Here is a 19,209-nt window from a genome sequence, read left to right on the forward strand (position 1 = left end):
TCAAGGATTATAAATCTATATAGTTTTATTAAAACAAAAACTGACAGTGTTGTATGAAGTTTACATTTAAACAAAGTTTTCACAGAAATCTAACACATGCCTAAAAGGATTTTACAATGAAGGTCTAGATGTAGGTCTGGATGATGTCAAGAACTGACGGATTTCATGAGTCAAGACAGCATTTTGGGTATTAATTCTTGGGATAAAAAAAAGAATTTTTGTTTTGTGTCTTAAAGTGAACCACTGCCCCAGTATGAAAGTGAAAGTTTAATCTTCTCCTGAGACCAGGGCTTTTGAAATAATCCAACTCTTGAAGTGATTCAATGAACTTGTGCTGTCAGTGACCGAACCCTGCCACCAATGGTTTCAGAGTTCAAAGTTCAAAAAACAGAGAGGCTCCAAGAGTTTCTCCATCCTAAAAACATGGGCCCCCTCTCTTTACTCTCACACCTCCTATACCATCCTCTTCTCCTCCCCCCAAATACCTCAGCCAGGAGCTTGGATGGACAAGCTAATATCTATAGCTTCATAATTAGGAGAGAAAGGGTCTTGTCAATTTCAAGAATTAGCACCTCTAAGACAGAATGATCTGCCTATATATATGCTCCAATAAAAGACTTTCCCTTCTCAACTAATTTCCATCCCCCTTCCCCCTGCCCCAAATGGCAACTTTGGTAACTTATCAACTGGCTTAGTCCTTTGTTGGGAAAAGAATTAATCTCCGGCAGGGAACACCTTGGCCTGTAAGTCTCAGGCATTCACAGCTTTTAAACAGTCTCTCAGAGTCCTCAATTAGATTGCCAATTACATTTTCTTAAAAGAAAATATTCTGGACACAAAACCAAATCATTAGTTGTTTCTTCTTTTCATTGTTTCACCATTTCCCCAACCAGGCCCCAAATTTTAATAAAAACAATCCTACTCATCTTCCTTCCTACCCCATCCCTCCCACCCCCAAATAATACAGCAGTAATAGCCAAAAACTACACACATGCTACGCTGTAAAAATGCAGTTAACACTATTGGGAAGAAGGCTGTGGGTTGTGGAGATGCGCTTTGAAGATCTACAGTATCTTTTTGCTCTCACACATACCCATTCTGCAAGTTTTGTCCTTCATAGAAGGCCCTTCGCTTTTCTCAGCAAAGTGCAGAATGAATTGCCTTGAAACACTTACCCTCCTTCCCCTCCACATGGATGGGTGTGCAAACTATACAGCATGGAACGGCTTTAAAGCACTTGGGCTGCTGTAGGGCACAGAAACTATACTGGCTCTTCAAAGGACATCTTCTCAAGCCACTTCTATGGTATCAAGACAAGTAGAACTCCTTCCCCTCCCCACTTGAAACCCACAGTCAGATGTGACAGGGGCTGATACTCAGGAGAGTTAATTCTTGTCATCTTTTTTGTCATCATCCTCTGAGGGATAGGAATGCCACGTCAGCCTTTCCTCATAGAAGGATATGACAACCTGGGGGCACTTGACATTGGCTTCCTTGGCTGGGACCAGGTCAGCCTCATCAGAGTTTTTCCTGCAGAATAAAGCACAGAGAGACTTTGAGACCAGGTGTTAGTGGTCTCCCAACTTGGGTAAGAAGCATAAACTAGGGGAGGGTGTTAATATGGCCAAAGCAGCATTTACTGACAGCTTTTGGTTAAGTGACATTCTTGTAGATATTCTGTTGAAAATCCCCTTTGAGTATCTTTGTCAAAAGGTAAGTGATCTAACTCAATCTATCACATCTGAACCTCTGGGAAAGGCCAGAAAAAGCACGACTCTCTGAGGGAAGAAGAGAGACTACCACATTCTTCCAAAAGCCATATGCCAGCTGCTGGGGTCCCATGGAGAGATCTTGGCTTTGTAATAGGATTTCATACTATGCTGTATAACACTGAATACCAATCTCACATTGGCTAGAGCCAATGCAGGTGAATACTTTCTTGCTAACTCATAATTATACCGTTTAACATTACCAAATCCATGCTCACAGATATGACAGAACTCCCAGGTGCTTTGAAATGGTTCTTCAACATTGAGAGGTAGAAAATGACTGGACTATAATGTAATTCTCTGTATCAGTGATGGCGAACCTTTTGAGTTCGGCGTGTCAGCATTTTGAAAAACCCTAACTTAACTCTGGTGCTGTGTCACATATAGACATTTTTTGATATTTGCAACCATAGTAAAACAAAGATTTATATTTTTGATACTTATTTTATATATTTAAATGCCATTTAACAAAGAAAAATCAACCAAAAAAATGAGTTTGCGTGTAACCTCTGACACGCGTGTCATAGGTTCACCATCACTGTTCTATATTCTTCTGAATATTAAAATGTTCTCAAAATGTAAAAAATCACATCTATTCCAAGGGACAAAGGAGTACACTCTATCTTTAGGTCATTGGGAATGTCTCAGATGGAAGTTGTAGTATAGGGCAGGCAGTAGATATCTATATATAAAAGACTAATATGTAATATGCTAAGTGTCCCTCTGACTGTTTGACCATTCGACCAGTCGCTATGATGCGCACTGACCACCAGGGGGTAGACGCTCCGACTGGTAGGTTAGCTTGTTGCTGGGGTCCAGCTGATAGGGACTGGGCTAGACAGGCCGGACATGACCTGGAGCCCTCCCGCAGTCCCTCTCCAGCCCCGATCGTGCACTGATGGGGTCCCTCGGCCTGGCCTGCGCCCTCTTGCAATCCAGGACCCCTTGAGGGATGTCAGAGAGGCGGTTTCAGCCCAATCCCCGTAGGCCAGCCCGAGGGAGCCCGGGCATCTAGTATGATAGAATCTCTGATGAGGCACCACTCAAAAGTTCCAGAAACCCAGCAACAGGGTAAACCAAAGCTCCACAGCTCCACAGTATCAGGGACGAAGCTGGTAAGGTATGTTTTTGAATAACGGATTCAAAAAAATGGGAGAGAAAGGAGTATAACAGTATCAGAACCTGAAGCAGGCTGCCCCTTGTTCAACAATGTCCTCAGAAGTAAGTTCAATCCTTTCACTGCATAGGAATATTTGCTATTCTTGGAAATGGACAAATATCTCCACCCCCCAGGAAAATAACTTCAAAATGAACTTGGTTTTATAATCAAAATCAATCTTTAACACAAAGGGTTATATTCAGCTATACTCTTTACACACAGCAGTGAGTCAACCAAAGGAGTGTAATCTTAAGGAACATGAAGACACTACTCTAACTCAGGTGAAATGCAGATAGAGAAAGTGTACTCTAGCTGGACTGAGTAACTCCTGGAATCAGTTCTTTCCCTCCAAATGCAGCACCTTAAAAACAAACAAAAACCCCCACCCCTCACACATAAAAACCAAAAAAAAACCCTCTTCTTTTATGGGCTAGCAATAAATCAGCTAAAAGAAGGTCAGATTCAGTAAACACCCAAGGAATGCATAGGAAGAAAACAGGTTTAGCTAGCTGTGACACAGGCTTCCTATGGTGTTAAACTTAGACCTCTCTAGCCACCTTCTAGAGAAGAGCTAGTACAAATGTGAGTTTCAGAGAAGGTTCTAGACTGGCCAAAGGACAAAGCACCTATAATGTTGTCTTCATAGGCAAAGGCTTAGAATTATTCACTCCTAATATATATTTTAAAAACAATGACTGAGATCCACTTGAGGGGAAAAAAGCACAAGCATTTTCAATTTTTTTAAAAAAAGGGATGCCTTCCTTTTGGACAGAGTAGGGAAATTATCCAAAATTTGGGGTTACAACTGTTTCCATTAAGCTATTTCATAGAGTATTGCTATCATTGGTGTTTATACTTAATAGAGAAAAATGTAGACATGCTCTATGCTCAGTATATGACCCCTGCTGGCTGATCTTGGAACTGTAGAATCTGTACAAATTGGAAAGAATCTAACAATTAAGGACAAAGAAAAACTACAGAAATTCTTTCCTAAGTCAGAGAAGTTAACAGAATTTCTGAGCCTGGGGACAGCCTAATCTTTATTAAGGAGGTGGTAGAAGGGGAGGATGGTTCAATCACATTTCATATTTTTTCCTTTCACTTAGGAAAGTGAAATGTGATTCCTCCCCATACCCTCTCCACTCTAGATTTTCTCCCACCTCCTAAAAAAATGGCCAAAAATCTGAAAATCCTAAGGGCCCCTACCTGTAAATCATGAGTCCAGGTTGACAGTCAGGCCGAGGGTCACTATCGAAGGACTATGCCATCTTAAAGATTTCACACCTGGGTGACTGGAATTTCGAAGGTCCAGCTCTTTTCTCTGGCATGGAACAAATGGGAGGAAAAAAAAACACACACAGAGCCACTGGCAGACTCACCATTTCATCAGGAACATGAGTTCTCCACTGGAGTCTGTAGCTCCAATAATCCGTTCAGGCTCCAAACCCCGGGCAAAGCCTCGAGGCTTTTCTGGCTGCAAAAACCAGAGGGATTGAACAATTTTAAGTACGTGGGGCTGCTATCCAGACTGGAGTTACTCCTGTTTCTCTAATTCATGTACACAAACTCTTTTGTCAATATTTCACCAATACCATGGTTCCAATCCTTTTAGAATTGTTCTGAATGATTATCCCATCAAGCTCTGAAATGCTTGAGGTTTCCCCACGTGTAAAAAGGGACATAGAACTCAAAGCAAAAAAAATGTTAACAAAGGCTTCATCACCCTCAAAAAACAACTTATTTGCCCAACCAGCGTGGCTCAGTGGTTGAGTGTTGACCTATGAATCAGGAGGTCACAGTTCAACTCCCGGTCAGGGCACATGCCTGGGTTGTGGGCTCGATCCCAGGTGTGGGGCGTGCAGGAGGCAGCCAATCAATGATTCTCTCTCATTATTGATGTTTCTCCCCGCCTCCCCCAAACCAATAACTAACACACACACACACACACACACACACACACACTAGAGGCTGCCCAATGCACGAAATTCATGCAAGAGTAGGCCTTCCTTCCGCCAGCTGCCAGCTTCCGTCCGGCACCCGGGACTCAGGCTTCCCTCACAGAGGAAGGCCCTGCCCACTTGCCACAGCCCACTGGTCGGTGGCCTGAGCCTCCCTCTGCGAGGCAATCATGGGGCGATGATCGTCCTGGTGCTAGTGGGTGTCATAGTGTGGTCGTCCAGAAGGTCATTCGGTCTAATTAGCATATTATCCTTTTATTGTTTTATATATACATATACATACATATATATATGTATGTATGTATATGTATATATATATAAAACAGACAACTTACTTTAAGGTACTGAGAATGGATTAAAATAGCTACCTTGAACCTGTAATGATTAAAACATTGACCGAACCCTGGCTGGTGTGGCCCAGTTGGTTGGGCATTGTCCCACGTACTAGAAAGTTGCTGGTTTGATTCCTGGTCAAGGGCATATGCCCAGGTTGTGGGCTCAATCTCTGGTAGGGGGAGTGCAGGAGGCAGCTGATCAATGTTGTGCTCTCACATCAATGTTTCTATCTCTTTCTTCTTCTCCCTTCCTCTCTCTAAAAATCAATAAACTATTTTTTAAAAAACAAAATAACCTGGCTGGTGTGGCTCAGTGGTTGAGTGTCGACCTATGAACCAGGAGGTCAAGGTTCGATTCCTGGTCAGGGCACATGCCTGGATTGCAAGCTCAATCCCCAGTGTGGGGCACGCAGGAGGCAGTCAATCAATGATTCTCATTGTTGATGTTTCTATCTCTCCCTTTCTCTCTGAAGTCAATAAAAATATATTAAAAAACCAAAAAACAAAACACTGAATGCTACTGACTTACAGGAATGAATTGTTCCTGAACCTTCACATAAAATAAAAGTAGATTATGTGGCTGGCTTTATGAGAGTAATGAGCCCCCAAATACTCTGTAAGCATTAGCCTAAGATTCCAAAAGGACTGAGAGATGGCTGCTCATATTTAAGAAGCAGCAGAACAAAAGTACTGAAATTAGCTGGCTTTCAGCTTCGTTGACAGCAGTAAGAATTCTGGCTAGTAACAATGCTTATTCCTACCCTTACCTCTTCTTTCTTCTTCTTTGGTTTGCTCTCCTCTCCCTTATCTTCAGAATCAGAGTCAGCTTTGCGCTTGCCTCCTTCTGATTTATCTGTCTCATGTGCTGTTTTCTGCGACTGTAAAAACTCAGCAATGAGGTCGGGGCAATCCAAGTTCTCTTCTGGCTCCCACGTGTTGTCCTCACTGAAATCAGAGCACACAGTGAGTCACTTTCCACTTAAAGTTAGCATACTCATAAAAAGGAGAAAGCAGCACAGGAGGACAAGAGCCATGTGTCCTTGGCAAAGAGGAGTTAACAGTGAGTAACTAGATTTTGCCCAAGATCAAGAACTGAGCAAAGTTAAAATTACTTGGGGTCAAGGATGGGGGGAGGAGGGGTTGCTTTTTAGTGCAAATTGAAAATTTAGAAACGCCTCTTTCAAAAAAATGTACTTTCTCTTGCAAATGTGTATAAGTCTAAAGCCACACACAAAATCGTTCCTCAGAAATCACTGTCTTGTATTATAGCACTTTATACATACAGACCATTTTCCTAGTTAGATTATAAGCCATGAAGGCCAGGCCTGAGTCACACTGCACCCGCTGAAACACCCTAGCCCTTGACATTACTAGACTCCTGAGAAATAGTTGGTGATTAAATGAATGGATTCACCCAGGTCAGTGAAACGTACTCTGAGAAGCCCTTCCACTTGAGGAGGTACTCCACTTTGCCCTTTACCACTCGACGGTCGAGAACTTTTTCCACCACATATTCCTCTTCCTCCTCTTCTAGCACCTCCTCCACTTTCTTCTTGTTTTGTTTTTTCCCCATAGTGCCCGCCAGTTTTCTGGTATAAAGGGTGACGCTGCTAAAATAAAGAAAAGAAAAAGGATGTAAGGGCACACTCTTGTTGGTTATGTGAATATATGGATGCTAAGAAAACCAGGGACATCATAGATGACTTTAATAGTGTGTGTTGCTTACTTAAGTGCTATGACTATTCACCTTCAATACACAATGAAATTTGCTGATATACTCAGCTAGAAAGTTAGTTCATAAAATAGCTCCAACTAATCTCACAGCAAAACTTATTCTTGTATAGCTACATGAAATTTTTATACATATTCTAAGTTAAAAAGTTCCCAATACCCCTTTCACTATAAAGCATATCTAAAATATATTATATTGAAAGAAAATCAATCCTAAAAAATAATGTATATACATCAAACATATACATATAACCCCCTGATCTGTACTTTTTCTATTCTGTTTTCCATTTCATTATAGTACCGGGTTTGATTTTTTACTGTGGGAAATAGTTTGTCCTATTTATTAAATGTCTAGTTTAATTTTCCCTTTTATATATGTATATAACCCATTCCTCCGCACTGTTAAAACACCCTCTCTTTTAAGTCCCCTCAAGATTCTTTATGCAGTCTTTTCTGAATGCCACCATTAATTTATACGTCACAAGTTTCTTGTTAACTTCTCATTGTATTTAGTTTATTTCTAAGGCTGAAAATTTTTGGAAAATGGGGGGGAGCTTAGTTATCACAGATAATAGAACCTGATTTTATTCCTAAAATACATCAACCTTTCTAAGGGGTTTTCCAGTGCTAAAATTCTAGTCCCCTATAAATCTATTTTCTTTTGTCCTTCATATAATTCTTTGACTCCTGGTAGGCTTAAAGCCTTATGGTTTACCAATTTGTGTCAGTAGGTGGCACCATAAGATACCAACACAACAAAACTGATCTACAAAACTGGACAAAATCTACAAATTGATGCATCAGTTGCCCAGAATGAGATACAATCAATCAAGAGTATGGCAGATGATCCAAACAATAAAGAAGTTACTACCATGTTTGAATTTAAGACAATGCCAATTTGGTTTGGTTAAATTGGTTGTAGAAATTTCAAAATACTTTAAAACTGGCCTGTACAGATAGAATGTATTTTAGAAATAGTCCATCTATAGACTATATGAAATATAACAAACTTTTCATAAAAGTCAAGATCATCATTACGGATCTTTTAAAAAAATAAATATATTTTTATTGATTTTAGAGAAGGGAGAGGGAGAGAGAGACAGAAATATCAATGATGAGAGAGAATCATTGACTGGCGGCCTCCCACACATCCCCTACTGGGGATGGAGCCTGCAACCCAGACATGTGCTCTTGACTGGTATCGAACCTGGGACCCTTCAGTCTGCAGGCTGATGCTCTATCCACTGAGCCAAACCAGCTAGGGCCATCATTATGAATCTTATCTACAGACGCTTACTTAGGTTTACATTCAGATATTCCCATGTCGGCATCTGTGAACAATGCTGACAATGAAAAATCAAACATTTGTTTGGCTACTAGAAAATTCTAGACATTGCTGGATACTGGAGATTCAACAGAGTAAGAAATGGTCCCTGTCTTCCTGAAGCTTAAGGTCGAGTAAGAAAAACATGTAGACACTTCTCCCCACTAGGTATTTTGAACTTTTGCAGAGCATGCAAAACAATGTTTTCTGAGATGCTTTTAGTGTGTGTGGCCTAAGGCAACACCCAAGGTACCTTCCCCCTTCCGAACACAAATCTAAGAGTATCTTTTCAACACTCTTTCTCTCTATTTACATACTGAAGACTGACTTTTCTTGACTCCCAAAACCTCTATCCGTTAGAGCAGCGGTTCTCAACCTGTGGGTCGCGACCCCTTTGGGAGTCGAACGACCCTTTCACAGGGGTCGCCTAAGACCATCAGAAAACACATATATAATTACATATTGTTTTTGTGATTAATCACTATGCTTTAATTATGTTCAATTTATAACAATGAAAATACATCCTGCATATCAGATATTTACATTACGATTCATAACAGTAGCAAAATTACAGTTATGAAGTAGCAACAAAAATAATTTTATGGTTGGGGGTCACCACAACATGAGGAACTGTATTAAAGGGTCGCGGCATTAGGAAGGTTGAGAACCACTGCGTTAGAGAAAGTGTCAGGAGTCTTCCACAGACTAATCACTGGACTTCATGTAACCTTTGGCTAACTCCCAGATAGCTTCATTGTGCCCGATTCAGAAGCTGTGCTTCTGAAGGGAGATGCTTTATTCAGGTTTCCAAATTCTGATTGCCATATGACAAATGTTATTTTATAAATAAAGAAAAATCCATTTTCCTTCTGGATAAATGCAGCAATGTTTTTTCCCAAGAACAAGTGCTACTTCTTGTCTGCTTATTTTCACTGTTGATTGAAGGGGTAGCAAGATTCATGGTCAGTCTTTGGTTAAAAAGAGCAGAGAAAAATAAACTGACAATCACTTTTAGATAACAAAGGGCTAGATAACTCCCTACATTTTCTGGACTTGAAAACTGGAAGACATTCCCTTTCTCAATAGATGGAAGGGAAACAATGGGTTACAGATGATCCAAAAAACATAATTGTCCGCTAATAACCCTTCTAAGTAATTAAATTTAAGAAAGGAAGGTATTCTATTACTATGGCATCAAAATTCAGAGCTATTTAAGGCTCAACGTTATCTACATTAAATACCTACAATTGCCTTACAAAAAGAAAAAGCATTTCACTTATGGTAATGCAAGGAAACTAGACTTAGGGTGGGGAGCACACAATTAAGTATACAGATGTCAATTTATAATCTATCATCTGAAAATTATAATGTTATTAACCAATGTTACCCCAATAAACTTACTTTGAAAAATAATAAAATGAGATCTATCCTTAAAAAAGAAAAATAAATGGCATTGAATACTGCCCATCTGATCCTGATACTATGAACCAAAAGGGTCAGGTCAGCTTCAGGCTAATCTCTAGCTACTATAAGCCTCTCTTCCCTTTATCATTAGCATGGCCCCAGGGAGTACGAGTAAGAGAATAGAAGAATAAAATCCTTAAGGTTAGGTAAAGAAAATTTCCTAAATGGGGAAATCTAAAGTAAGACCTCTTGATTTACATCTTTATTCAAATCATTGTCCTAAGAACAATTAAAATAAGAAGTAAAGAATGCAGAAAACAGACTCCCACTTTTCTCTTGAGCTTTCTTAACGGGCTCTTCCCAGCATCTACCTCCAGAGATTGGATTCTTTACATAGAAGATTCTCAGCCAGGCTTCCCAGCGTGTTATCCCCCTTATTTATAGGTAGTTCTCTAGGTTTCTGAATAAACTGTTTTCAAACTCAGTAGAATGCAACCCACTCCTCCTATAGAATCTAGTACCTTCAGAAGAGCCAAGAGTCTCCTTAAATATGATAGGCAATTATTCTCTTACTAGAGGCCCGGTGCACAAAAATTTGTGCACTCGGGGGTCCCTCAGCCCGGCCTGTGCCCTCCCGCAGTCTGGGACCCCTCAGGAGATAATGACCTGCTGGCTTAGGCCTGCTCCCGGGTGGCAGAGGGCAGGCCCAATCCCTAGGTGCAGCCCCTGGTCGGGCTCAGAGCAGGGCCGATGGGGGAGTTGGGGCGCTGCCCCCTGTCATGCACAGAGCAGGGCCGATCAGGGGGTTGAGGAGCTCCCCCCTGTCACGCACAGAGCAGGGCCGATCAGGGGGTTGGGGCGTCTTCCCCTGTCACGAACAGAGCAGGGCGGATAGGGAGGTTGTGGCCCCGCCCCCTGTCACACACAGAGCCGCAGGGTGACCAGGGGGTTTGGGCGCTGCCCCCTGTCACGCTGATCCCGGTGCCGGGAGGCCTCGCAGCTCCGCTGATCCCGGTGCTGGGAGGCATATTACCCTTTTACTATATAGAATAGAGGCCTGGTGCACGGGTGGGGGCCGGCTGGTTTGCCCTGAAGGGTGTCCTGGATCAGGGTGGGGGTCCCCACTGGGGTGCCTGGCCAGTCTGGGTGAGGGGCTGAGGGCCGTTTTCAGGCTGGCGGGTGACTGAAGCTCCCAACCGCTCCTTTTTTCTTTTTTTTTTATTCTGGGCCAGCTTTAGCTCTGAGGCCTCGGCTGCTGGCTGCTGAAAGCAGGTTTCTGGCCTTTGTTTACCTTCTGTATTTGATACAATGTTGCGGTCAGGCTGGCTGAAGCCCAGCTGACGAACGCAGGTTTCTGGGGTTTGGTTTAGCTTCTATATTTGCAACATAGTTGCTTAGAGTTGCAGCTGAGAGGCCGGCAAGTCAGGCGGGGAACGTTGGAGTCCGCGGTCACTGGAGCAAGCAAGCCTCCCTGTTCGCTTCAGTGCATGGCTGCCGGCCGCCATCTTGGCTGGCAGTTAATTTGCATATCGCCCTGATTAGCCAATGGGAAGGGTAGCGGATGTACGGCTAATTACCATGTTTCTCTTTTATTAGATAGGATAGCTTCCAAATGGATTATTTCAAAGGAAGCCTCCTCTCCCTGAAGATGGCCGTCTCTAAACACCAGCAGAGATAGTATGAAGGAGCGTTCTCAATTAGAATTACTTGCAAGAAAATTTCAAAGGAACTCAGATCAGTGTTGCAGCATATTGGGGGGAGGGAAGCCTTTAACCAACAATACTTGCCACTCCCCTAAACATCTTGGCAACCAAATTATATCAAAAGTGCTGTAATCAGCCCAGCCAGCGTGGCTCAGTGGTTGAGCATCGACCTATGAACCAGGAGGTCACGGTTCAATTCCTGGTTAGGGCACATGCCCGAGTTGTGGGCTTGATCCCCAGTGTGAAGTCAGACACATGGAGGCTAAATAGCATGTTATTAAACAATGAATGGGTTACCAATGAGATCAAGAAAGAAACTGAAACTTCCCGGAAACAAATAAAAATGAATGCACAACAACCCCGAACCTCTGGGACACAGCAAAAGCATTCCTGAGAGGGAAGTTCATAACATTACAGGTATACCTCAAAAAATAATAATAATAGTAATAATAATAATAATAAACTATTTAACCCTACAATGTAAAGAATTAGAAAGAGAACAAGAAGAAAAGCCCAGAGTAAGTAGAAAGGAGGACATAATAAAGATCAGAGCAGAAATAAATGACATAGAAACGGAAAAAAAAAAAATCAATGAAACCAAGAGCTGGTTCTTTGAAAAGATAAATAAGATTGATGAATCTTTAGCCAGACTCATCAAGAAACAGAGGGAGGGGACCCAAATAAGTAAAACCAGAAACGAAAGTGGTAACACCTGGTTAAGGCGTGTGCAGGAGGCAATCGATGTGTTTCTCTCACATTGATATTTCTCTCTCTGTTTCCCTCTGTCTCTAAAAATCAATGGAAAAGTATCCTTGGGTGAGGATTAAAAAAAAAAAAAAAAGAGCAAAAATAGATACTTCTCCAAAGGGAACATACAGATGGCTAAGAGACATATGAAAAAATGCTCAAAGTCACTGATCATCAGAGAGATGCAAATTAAAACGACAATGAGGTATCACCTCACACCTGTCAGAATAGCTACCATCAACAAATCAACAAATGACAAGTGCTGGCGAGGACATGGAGAAAAGGGAACCCTAGTACATGGCTGGTGGGAATGCAGACTGGTGCAGCCATTATGGAAAACAGTATGGAGTTGCCTCAAAAAATTAAGTATGGAACTGCTCTTTGATCCAGTGATCCCAATTCTAGGAATATATCCTAAGAAACCTGAAACACCAATCAGAAAGAATGTATGCACCCCTATGTTCATAGCAGCACAAGTTACAATAGCTAAGATCTGAAAACAGCACAAGTGCTCATCAGTGGCTAAAAAAGCTGTGGTACATTTACACCATGGAATACTATGCAGCAGTAAAAAAAAAAAAAAAAAAAAAAAAAAAGGATCTCTTACCCTTTGAGACAGCATGGAAGGACCCTGAGATTATTTGGCTAAACGAAATAAGCCAGAGAAAGACAAGTATCACATGATCTCACTCATATGTGGAATCTAGTGAACATAATAAACTGTTGAACAAAATAGGTCCAGAGACAAAGAAGCCTGGAACAGAATTTTGAATCTCAGAGGGAAGGTGGGGTGGGTAGAAAGAGATCCACCAAAGGACTTGTATGCATATACAAGTTATGAACTTGGACCTCATGGACACAGATAATAGGGTGGGCCTGGGACAGGGGATGGGGGTGGGCTATAAGGAGTCAATGGGAGAAAAAAAGGGACAAATGTAATACTTTCAACAATAAAGAAAGATCTTTAAAATAATAATAAAACAAATAGTAATTGTATTTAACATTAAAAAATTAAAAAGATCATCTAAAACAAAATTAGTAAAAAATACCTTTAGATTAAGTAACATTTAAAGAGAACCGAATGACGAGACAACTCAGCAAAAATCAGAAAAATACACCAAGTTTAGGGAATAGTTGGCTCAAAGTCCTAAGGTAAGTAGAGCTTGCTTTATGAGGAATACAAACATGGCCAGATAAGAAAGAGCTAGACTGAGGGGAGTGGTAGGCAGTGACCAGGTGATCATTATTGTGCGCACCACTACCCACTTCATCCTTTCTTTCATCTAGTCTCTTTTTCCATTCCTTGTTTTCCTTCCCCCTCTAGCTTAGGTTTAAGACCTAGTCAATTAATAGCTATAAAAGTTTATATCTACAGCTCTACTAGCTTTTAATACTATCTATTTAAAAAACCAAATCAAATCAATCAGCATTTACTAAGAACCTGGGTGGAATATAGGGTGACCAAGTAAATTCCACATCACAGGAACCCTCTCAGAACCAGGCAAATGGAGCTGTTTGGTCAGGCTAGCAGAATATAAGGACACCCAAGAAGTACAGGCTTTTGCGAATCCCTTAAGGCTAAGTGACAATAACATAATAACAACTAAACACTTATTGAATATAAAGCACTTAATGCATATAAAGGCACTTAATTCAATCCTCAGAACAATTTCACAAATGAGGAAACTAAGGCTTACTAAAGCAAATTTCCCAAAGTCCCCAATAGTAAGACACAAGGCCAGGACCTAAAGATCCTATATAATAAAAGGGTAATATGCAAATCATCCTATATAATAAAAGGGTAATATGCAAATCGACCAATGGGCGGAACAACCAGTCGTTATGATGTGCACTGACCACCTGGGGGCAGATGCTCAACATAGGAGCTTCCCCCTGGTGGTCAGGGCACTCCCCCTCAGTCTCTGCTTAAGGCTATGAGGGCTCCCAGGGCTCCCTGACTGTGAGAGGGAGCAGGCTGAGCTGAGGGACACGATGTCATGCCGGCCTCCCCCTCCCCCCCTGCATGATTCTCGTGCACCGAGCCTCTAGTAAAATATAAAAAGGTAAGCCCTGATTGTGTGGCTCAGTGGTTTAGCATCAGCCTAAGAACCAGGAGGATGCAGTTCGATTCCTGGTGTACAAGGCCTCTTCCTCCTTAAAGTCCAAACTCCACAGTATTTAACATCTAACATCCTTTGGTTCCTACCATTCTATACTACTGTTTCCCTCATAAAACCTACACTGCTGTCAAAACAGAAAACCAGTCTAGCTGGCATGGCTCAGTGGTTGAATGTCTCAGTGGTTGAACATCGACCTATGAACCTGAAGGTCACCGTCAGGGCACATGCCCGGTTTGTGGGCTTGATCCTCAGGGCATGCAAGAGGCAGCTAATTAATGATTCTCTCTCAACATTGATGTTTCTCTCTCCCTTCCTCTCTGAATCAATATAAATATATTTAAAAAACAATACAAAACAGAAAACCATAACCTGAACATATCCTGCACGTTTCTCCATGCATGGCCTTGCTCACTATTAAGAAGCTAAATATTATAAGCTAAACCAAATGAAGTATCATTTCCCTACCCAACCAAGCTGAATATTATTTCTCTTTTCCTTGCATTTCCCAAAGCATTCTGTTTCTATTTCCACTTAAGACACTCAAAGGTAGGTCTGGCGCCATGTAAGGTGTTGAACCCTACATGGGCAATAAAGATGAATGTCTCAGACTCAGATAATCAGGGAACAGAAGTCCAAACCTGTCAGCTTTTTAGGGAATGATCAGCAAGATACACCTAACCTACTAACCCTAAATGGAAAACAAGGAAGAAGTACCTTTGCTGAGCATTAGCAACTATATACGTCATCAAAAGGCAGGTGAAGGCATGTGTAGTATATTCAGTTTGTAGTCCTCCTGATTCATGTTTCCAAACTGCTTTTAGTCTGTTAGCTGTGGCTGTTTGTAAGGCAAATGCTTTCCAGACGGAAAACTTTACTGAGCAGAAAACAAGAACTTGTGCCACATATCCAGTGAACAAGGATTTTATTTTATTTATTTATTTTTTAATATGTTTTATTGATTTTTTTACAGAGAGGAAGGGAGAGGAATAGAGAGTTAGAAACATTGATGAGAGAGAAACATCGATCAGCTGCCTCCTGTAAACCCCCTACTGGGGATGTGCCTGCAACCAAGGTACATGCCCTTGACCGGAATTGAACCCGGGATCCTTCAGTCCCCAGGCCGATGCTCCATCCAGTGAGCCAAACCAGCCAGGGCAACGATTTTATTTTTTAAAGGAATCTCTGCCTTCTAATTCCAGGATCTAGGACTAAAATACTGATGTCTGAATAAAATTAGAATATTATCTGAGATGTAATCAGAAACTTGGGTAACCCCTTTATAGTAAGTAGATGTGAATGAAACTATAGATTTGGGTTGAGAGGCCAAAGGGATCTGCAAATATCAGAACAGCTGTATATGAAGCAAATATTTTTAAAATGAAACAAGTTATTAGAAAGCTACACCAGAATTATGACTAAGTTGGAATTAAAAGCAGAGACCAAAGCATTCACAGTTAACACAATAAAACCAGATTACTGACACTAACCACTCAAATACCATAGTTCTATTAGGCCTTCAATGTGTGGGTTATTATTAAAGGGAATGGCTATTATTATTATTATTATGAAGTGAAAAACCTATCAAGTCTAACGCAAAATCTGTTATATCACCAGAGATAGAATACGAAAAAGGGAGATTTTGAAATATAAATTACTAGAAAATGACAAAAATGCATCAATTCCCGTTTTAAATGGTGTGAACTCAGAAAGAAACATTTTCCTACTCACTAAAATGGGTACTGGAAGATATAATGGTTGCTTCTTTTCTTTCCATGTATGGTTAGAAAATTTTTAGTATCCTGTAGTCAAAAATACAGAAGACTAGGGTATCCTTGCTTGGTCTTCTTTAATCAAGAAACTAGAAGCAGCTGGCTACACACTATTTACATTTTTTTAATGATAAAGAAAACAATTTAGGCTACAGCATCCAATGGGAAAAGAACAGAACCACAGGGAAAGTTAGAAATGATTGAAGATCCTTAACACTCCTAATGTTTTATTAAGGGGCAACTGATTCCAACAAGGTGTCCTTCAATCATACCACTTCCTATGTAAATGTCTAAAAGCACTACTTTCCCAATTGTATTCACGCATCTATTCCACAGCCACGGGCCTTCCAGGACTACTTCAAACTGCTGCCATGATTCTTACCGTAACTGAGGAGCCTATCTCCTCTGGGCCGGACCTTCTAGTGTAACTGATCTTTGAATCAGCTTCGGTTCAAGTGAGTTAAACCAATATATGCCCGAATATTATACAAATTCATGAAAAACCTTCATTTGAAGTTTAGAAAAGGAGGTAAAGCACTGCTCACTCTGTAGTCAAACTTCCCAACAACAAGGCTGGCTAAAAAAACACAAAACACACACAAAGAGCCCAAGGGGCTGGGGGTGGGGTGGGACGATCTAAGGAACTTTTCCCTCTTTGTCTCCCAATTTCCCACATCCCTCAAACTGTAACATAGTAACCCCTTAAATGTTAGCTCATCTACATATTCCTACCATTTCACTGCCCTGTGTGGCCGACCAGTAACAATCCCCGATAAAATCGTTAAGAAACGAACTCTGAATCAAAGTTGAAAGAGCTGCACTTGAACTTTTCACTTCCCAATGAGCCATGGAGTGAAGGCAGCAGAAAGCCTGGAAGAGGGAAGAATGCGTGCGCCGACCATCCTTCCTTCACACGTTTCTACAGCTTCTCCACTGGACCCACCCGGACGGAAGGGCAGCCAGGTCTCCCCTTTCATCTTCAAGACCTCACGGATTCACCCTCGAAACCTCCCCTGTCTGCGCTCACAGCTCTTTCCGCCTCGAGACCCAAGGCAGGCAAACAACTCCTCCTCCTCCTCCTCCTCCTCGACCCCTTCCCAATGTATGGCATGTACCAGTTTGCGCACCCATCCCTCCACACCTGGGGCTGCGCAGCACCCCCTTACAACTTACTCCAAGTACTTGCAAGCGGAATGCCTCTGGGAGCCCCGACCGGACCCCAAGTTCTCAGGTTACACTTCTAAGCCTCGGTTCTCGCCGTTGTGAACCCTCCAAACGCGTTAATGTCCAAGCATTACGGCTGCCCGGCCTGTCCCGTTCCCCGATTTCCACCACGTCCCTCCTCTCCGGCGCAATCCTGCAGCCGCCCACCCAGTCCAGGTAACACTGCCTGGGTCTACCCAGGGCGCGAAGAGCGAGCGACCCGCGAGAGCTAGGCCCACGCCGAACCTCTCCAACGTCCGCCTCGGAATGCGCCGCCCCGCCCCCTTCATCCCTCCGGCGCTCGCCGTCCGACTCCCAGCGCGCGGCGGAAAAGCCCGGCGCGGGAAGGGCGCGGGGCCGGTGCCCCAGCTCGGCGGTGAGCCGGGGGCCCTCACCCAGGATTCCCGCCGCCGCCGCGCACCTCCCCCCCACCCCCCCGCCGCTTCCCCGCCTCTAGCGGACTCCTTACCTCAGAGCAGCGCCCAAGAGCAGGAGAGGAATCGGTGCTGCGCTACTGGCGCGTCCCGTCGGGGGGGCCGGAGGAGTGGCGCCCAGAAAAGCAACAGGCCGGGTGGCCGCGGTCGAGCCCCTCACTGAAGCGGCGTACCGCAGGCCCAAGCCAACGGCCCTCTCCTTAGCCGAACAAAAGAGCTTCTCACTCAGCGCTGCCCGCCGCCCGCACTGCGCAGGCGCGGCGACCTGCCGCACTGCTCTATGGGACACAGAGTCTCTCCGAGACTACAAGACCCAAGGTGCTGTGCGCGCCTTACGCCGCCACGCACTGTTTAGGAGGGTTTCAGGGAGTTTTCGTTTTTAAACTGCCAGGTGTTGGGGGAGTGTCGTTTAGAACCTTGTTACCTAGAAAATTTGAACATGTGCTTTTGTAAGCACGTCCCTTGATGCTTGGTCTGAAAGATGAGCCACTTCTGGAGAGTAATTCACATTCTCAACATTTTTGAATCTTAACAGGTTTCTCACCAGAACTTTACAAAATCTCCAAATATCTCTGAAATCCTTAATTCCCTCCTCCTCAAATTTCTGTAAGGCTCCTACTTCTCAGCCTTTAGAGTACTTTCCTTTGGAGGTCTTCCCTGACTCATTAGACCAAACGTGTCAAACTCAAAGGCTAACACGGGCCAAATAAACAAGGTTTAAGTTTATGTGGGCCGCTAAAAAACAAAAGCTTCAATTTTCATAGAAACGTAGGTTTATTTCGATAGAGACATGCTGAATACAAAGGGCTGAAATAAAAGAGTCATCGTTAACATAAAATAATAGAACATTTAAATAAAAATATTTTTTCTTAAACATTAACTTACCAGACACTGAAGAACTGCACAAATTAATAAGTGTAACGCAAAAAAAAATAAATAAATAAGTGTAACGCAAATAAACCTACTCTTTTTGTTCTCTGAAAGCGAAGTATCTCCTGTTGCACACACCAAACAAGTCAGTCCAAGACCAATGATGTGGCAATCGGCTGCTAAAATACTAGTATTCACTGCTAGTATTAGTGGAGAGAAATGGTGCCCCTGCGAATAAGACCCATCAGGGAAATAAATGCAATACGATTATAGTAATCAGTCATTATCGAACATTGTAGTTCATTATTAATAATTATGTGTAACAGGATATTGTAAAAATTAAGTTACAAAATTTTTATTAAAACGTTTTTTACATACCATTATATTGGCTGGACCGCAAAAATATTCGTTATTGGGCCGCATACAGCCCACAGGCTGCGAATTTGACGTGCTTGCTTTAGACTATGTTAGGTCCCTCTGGTAGGTGTCATCATGGCATCTTGAATTTACCCTTTTTATTAGCTGTGCCAAAGGATAGCATTAGCAAAGAATCCCCTTATCTTCATAAGCACTCCACCCAGTCACCCCAAAGAAACAGAAATAGGCAGAAACCGTGCTTGTGTCTAAGGTTCAGAAATAGCCAAAGAAAAACCAATGAATCATAAGTAGTAATTAGGAAACAT

The 19,209-nt window shown here is 42.3% G+C and overlaps 1 protein-coding gene across 2 annotated transcripts; it reads right to left on the reverse strand.

Annotated features, from left to right (window-relative positions):
* CBX1 (chromobox 1) lies at positions 1-17,936 on the reverse strand. Of its 2 annotated transcripts, none has more exons than XM_006098920.3 (5): positions 17,692-17,936; positions 6,655-6,831; positions 5,989-6,166; positions 4,308-4,402; positions 1-1,530 (listed from the first exon to the last, which is right to left on the reverse strand). In XM_006098920.3, exons 2-5 carry the CDS (start codon positions 6,792-6,794, stop codon positions 1,386-1,388), a joined length of 558 nt encoding a protein of 185 aa, XP_006098982.1. In that variant the 5' UTR covers positions 6,795-6,831; positions 17,692-17,936; the 3' UTR covers positions 1-1,385. The 2 variants fall into 2 exon arrangements, with proteins under 2 accessions (XP_006098982.1, XP_014319976.1); XM_014464490.2 differs by lacking the exon at positions 17,692-17,936 and adding an exon at positions 17,193-17,354 and having other exon boundaries at positions 6-1,530.
* Between the last annotated feature and the right edge of the window lie 1,273 nt (positions 17,937-19,209).

This window comes from Myotis lucifugus, unplaced genomic scaffold (genome assembly GCF_000147115.1).
Source record: "Myotis lucifugus unplaced genomic scaffold, Myoluc2.0 scaffold_254, whole genome shotgun sequence".
NCBI classification, from domain to species: Eukaryota; Metazoa; Chordata; class Mammalia; order Chiroptera; family Vespertilionidae; genus Myotis; species Myotis lucifugus.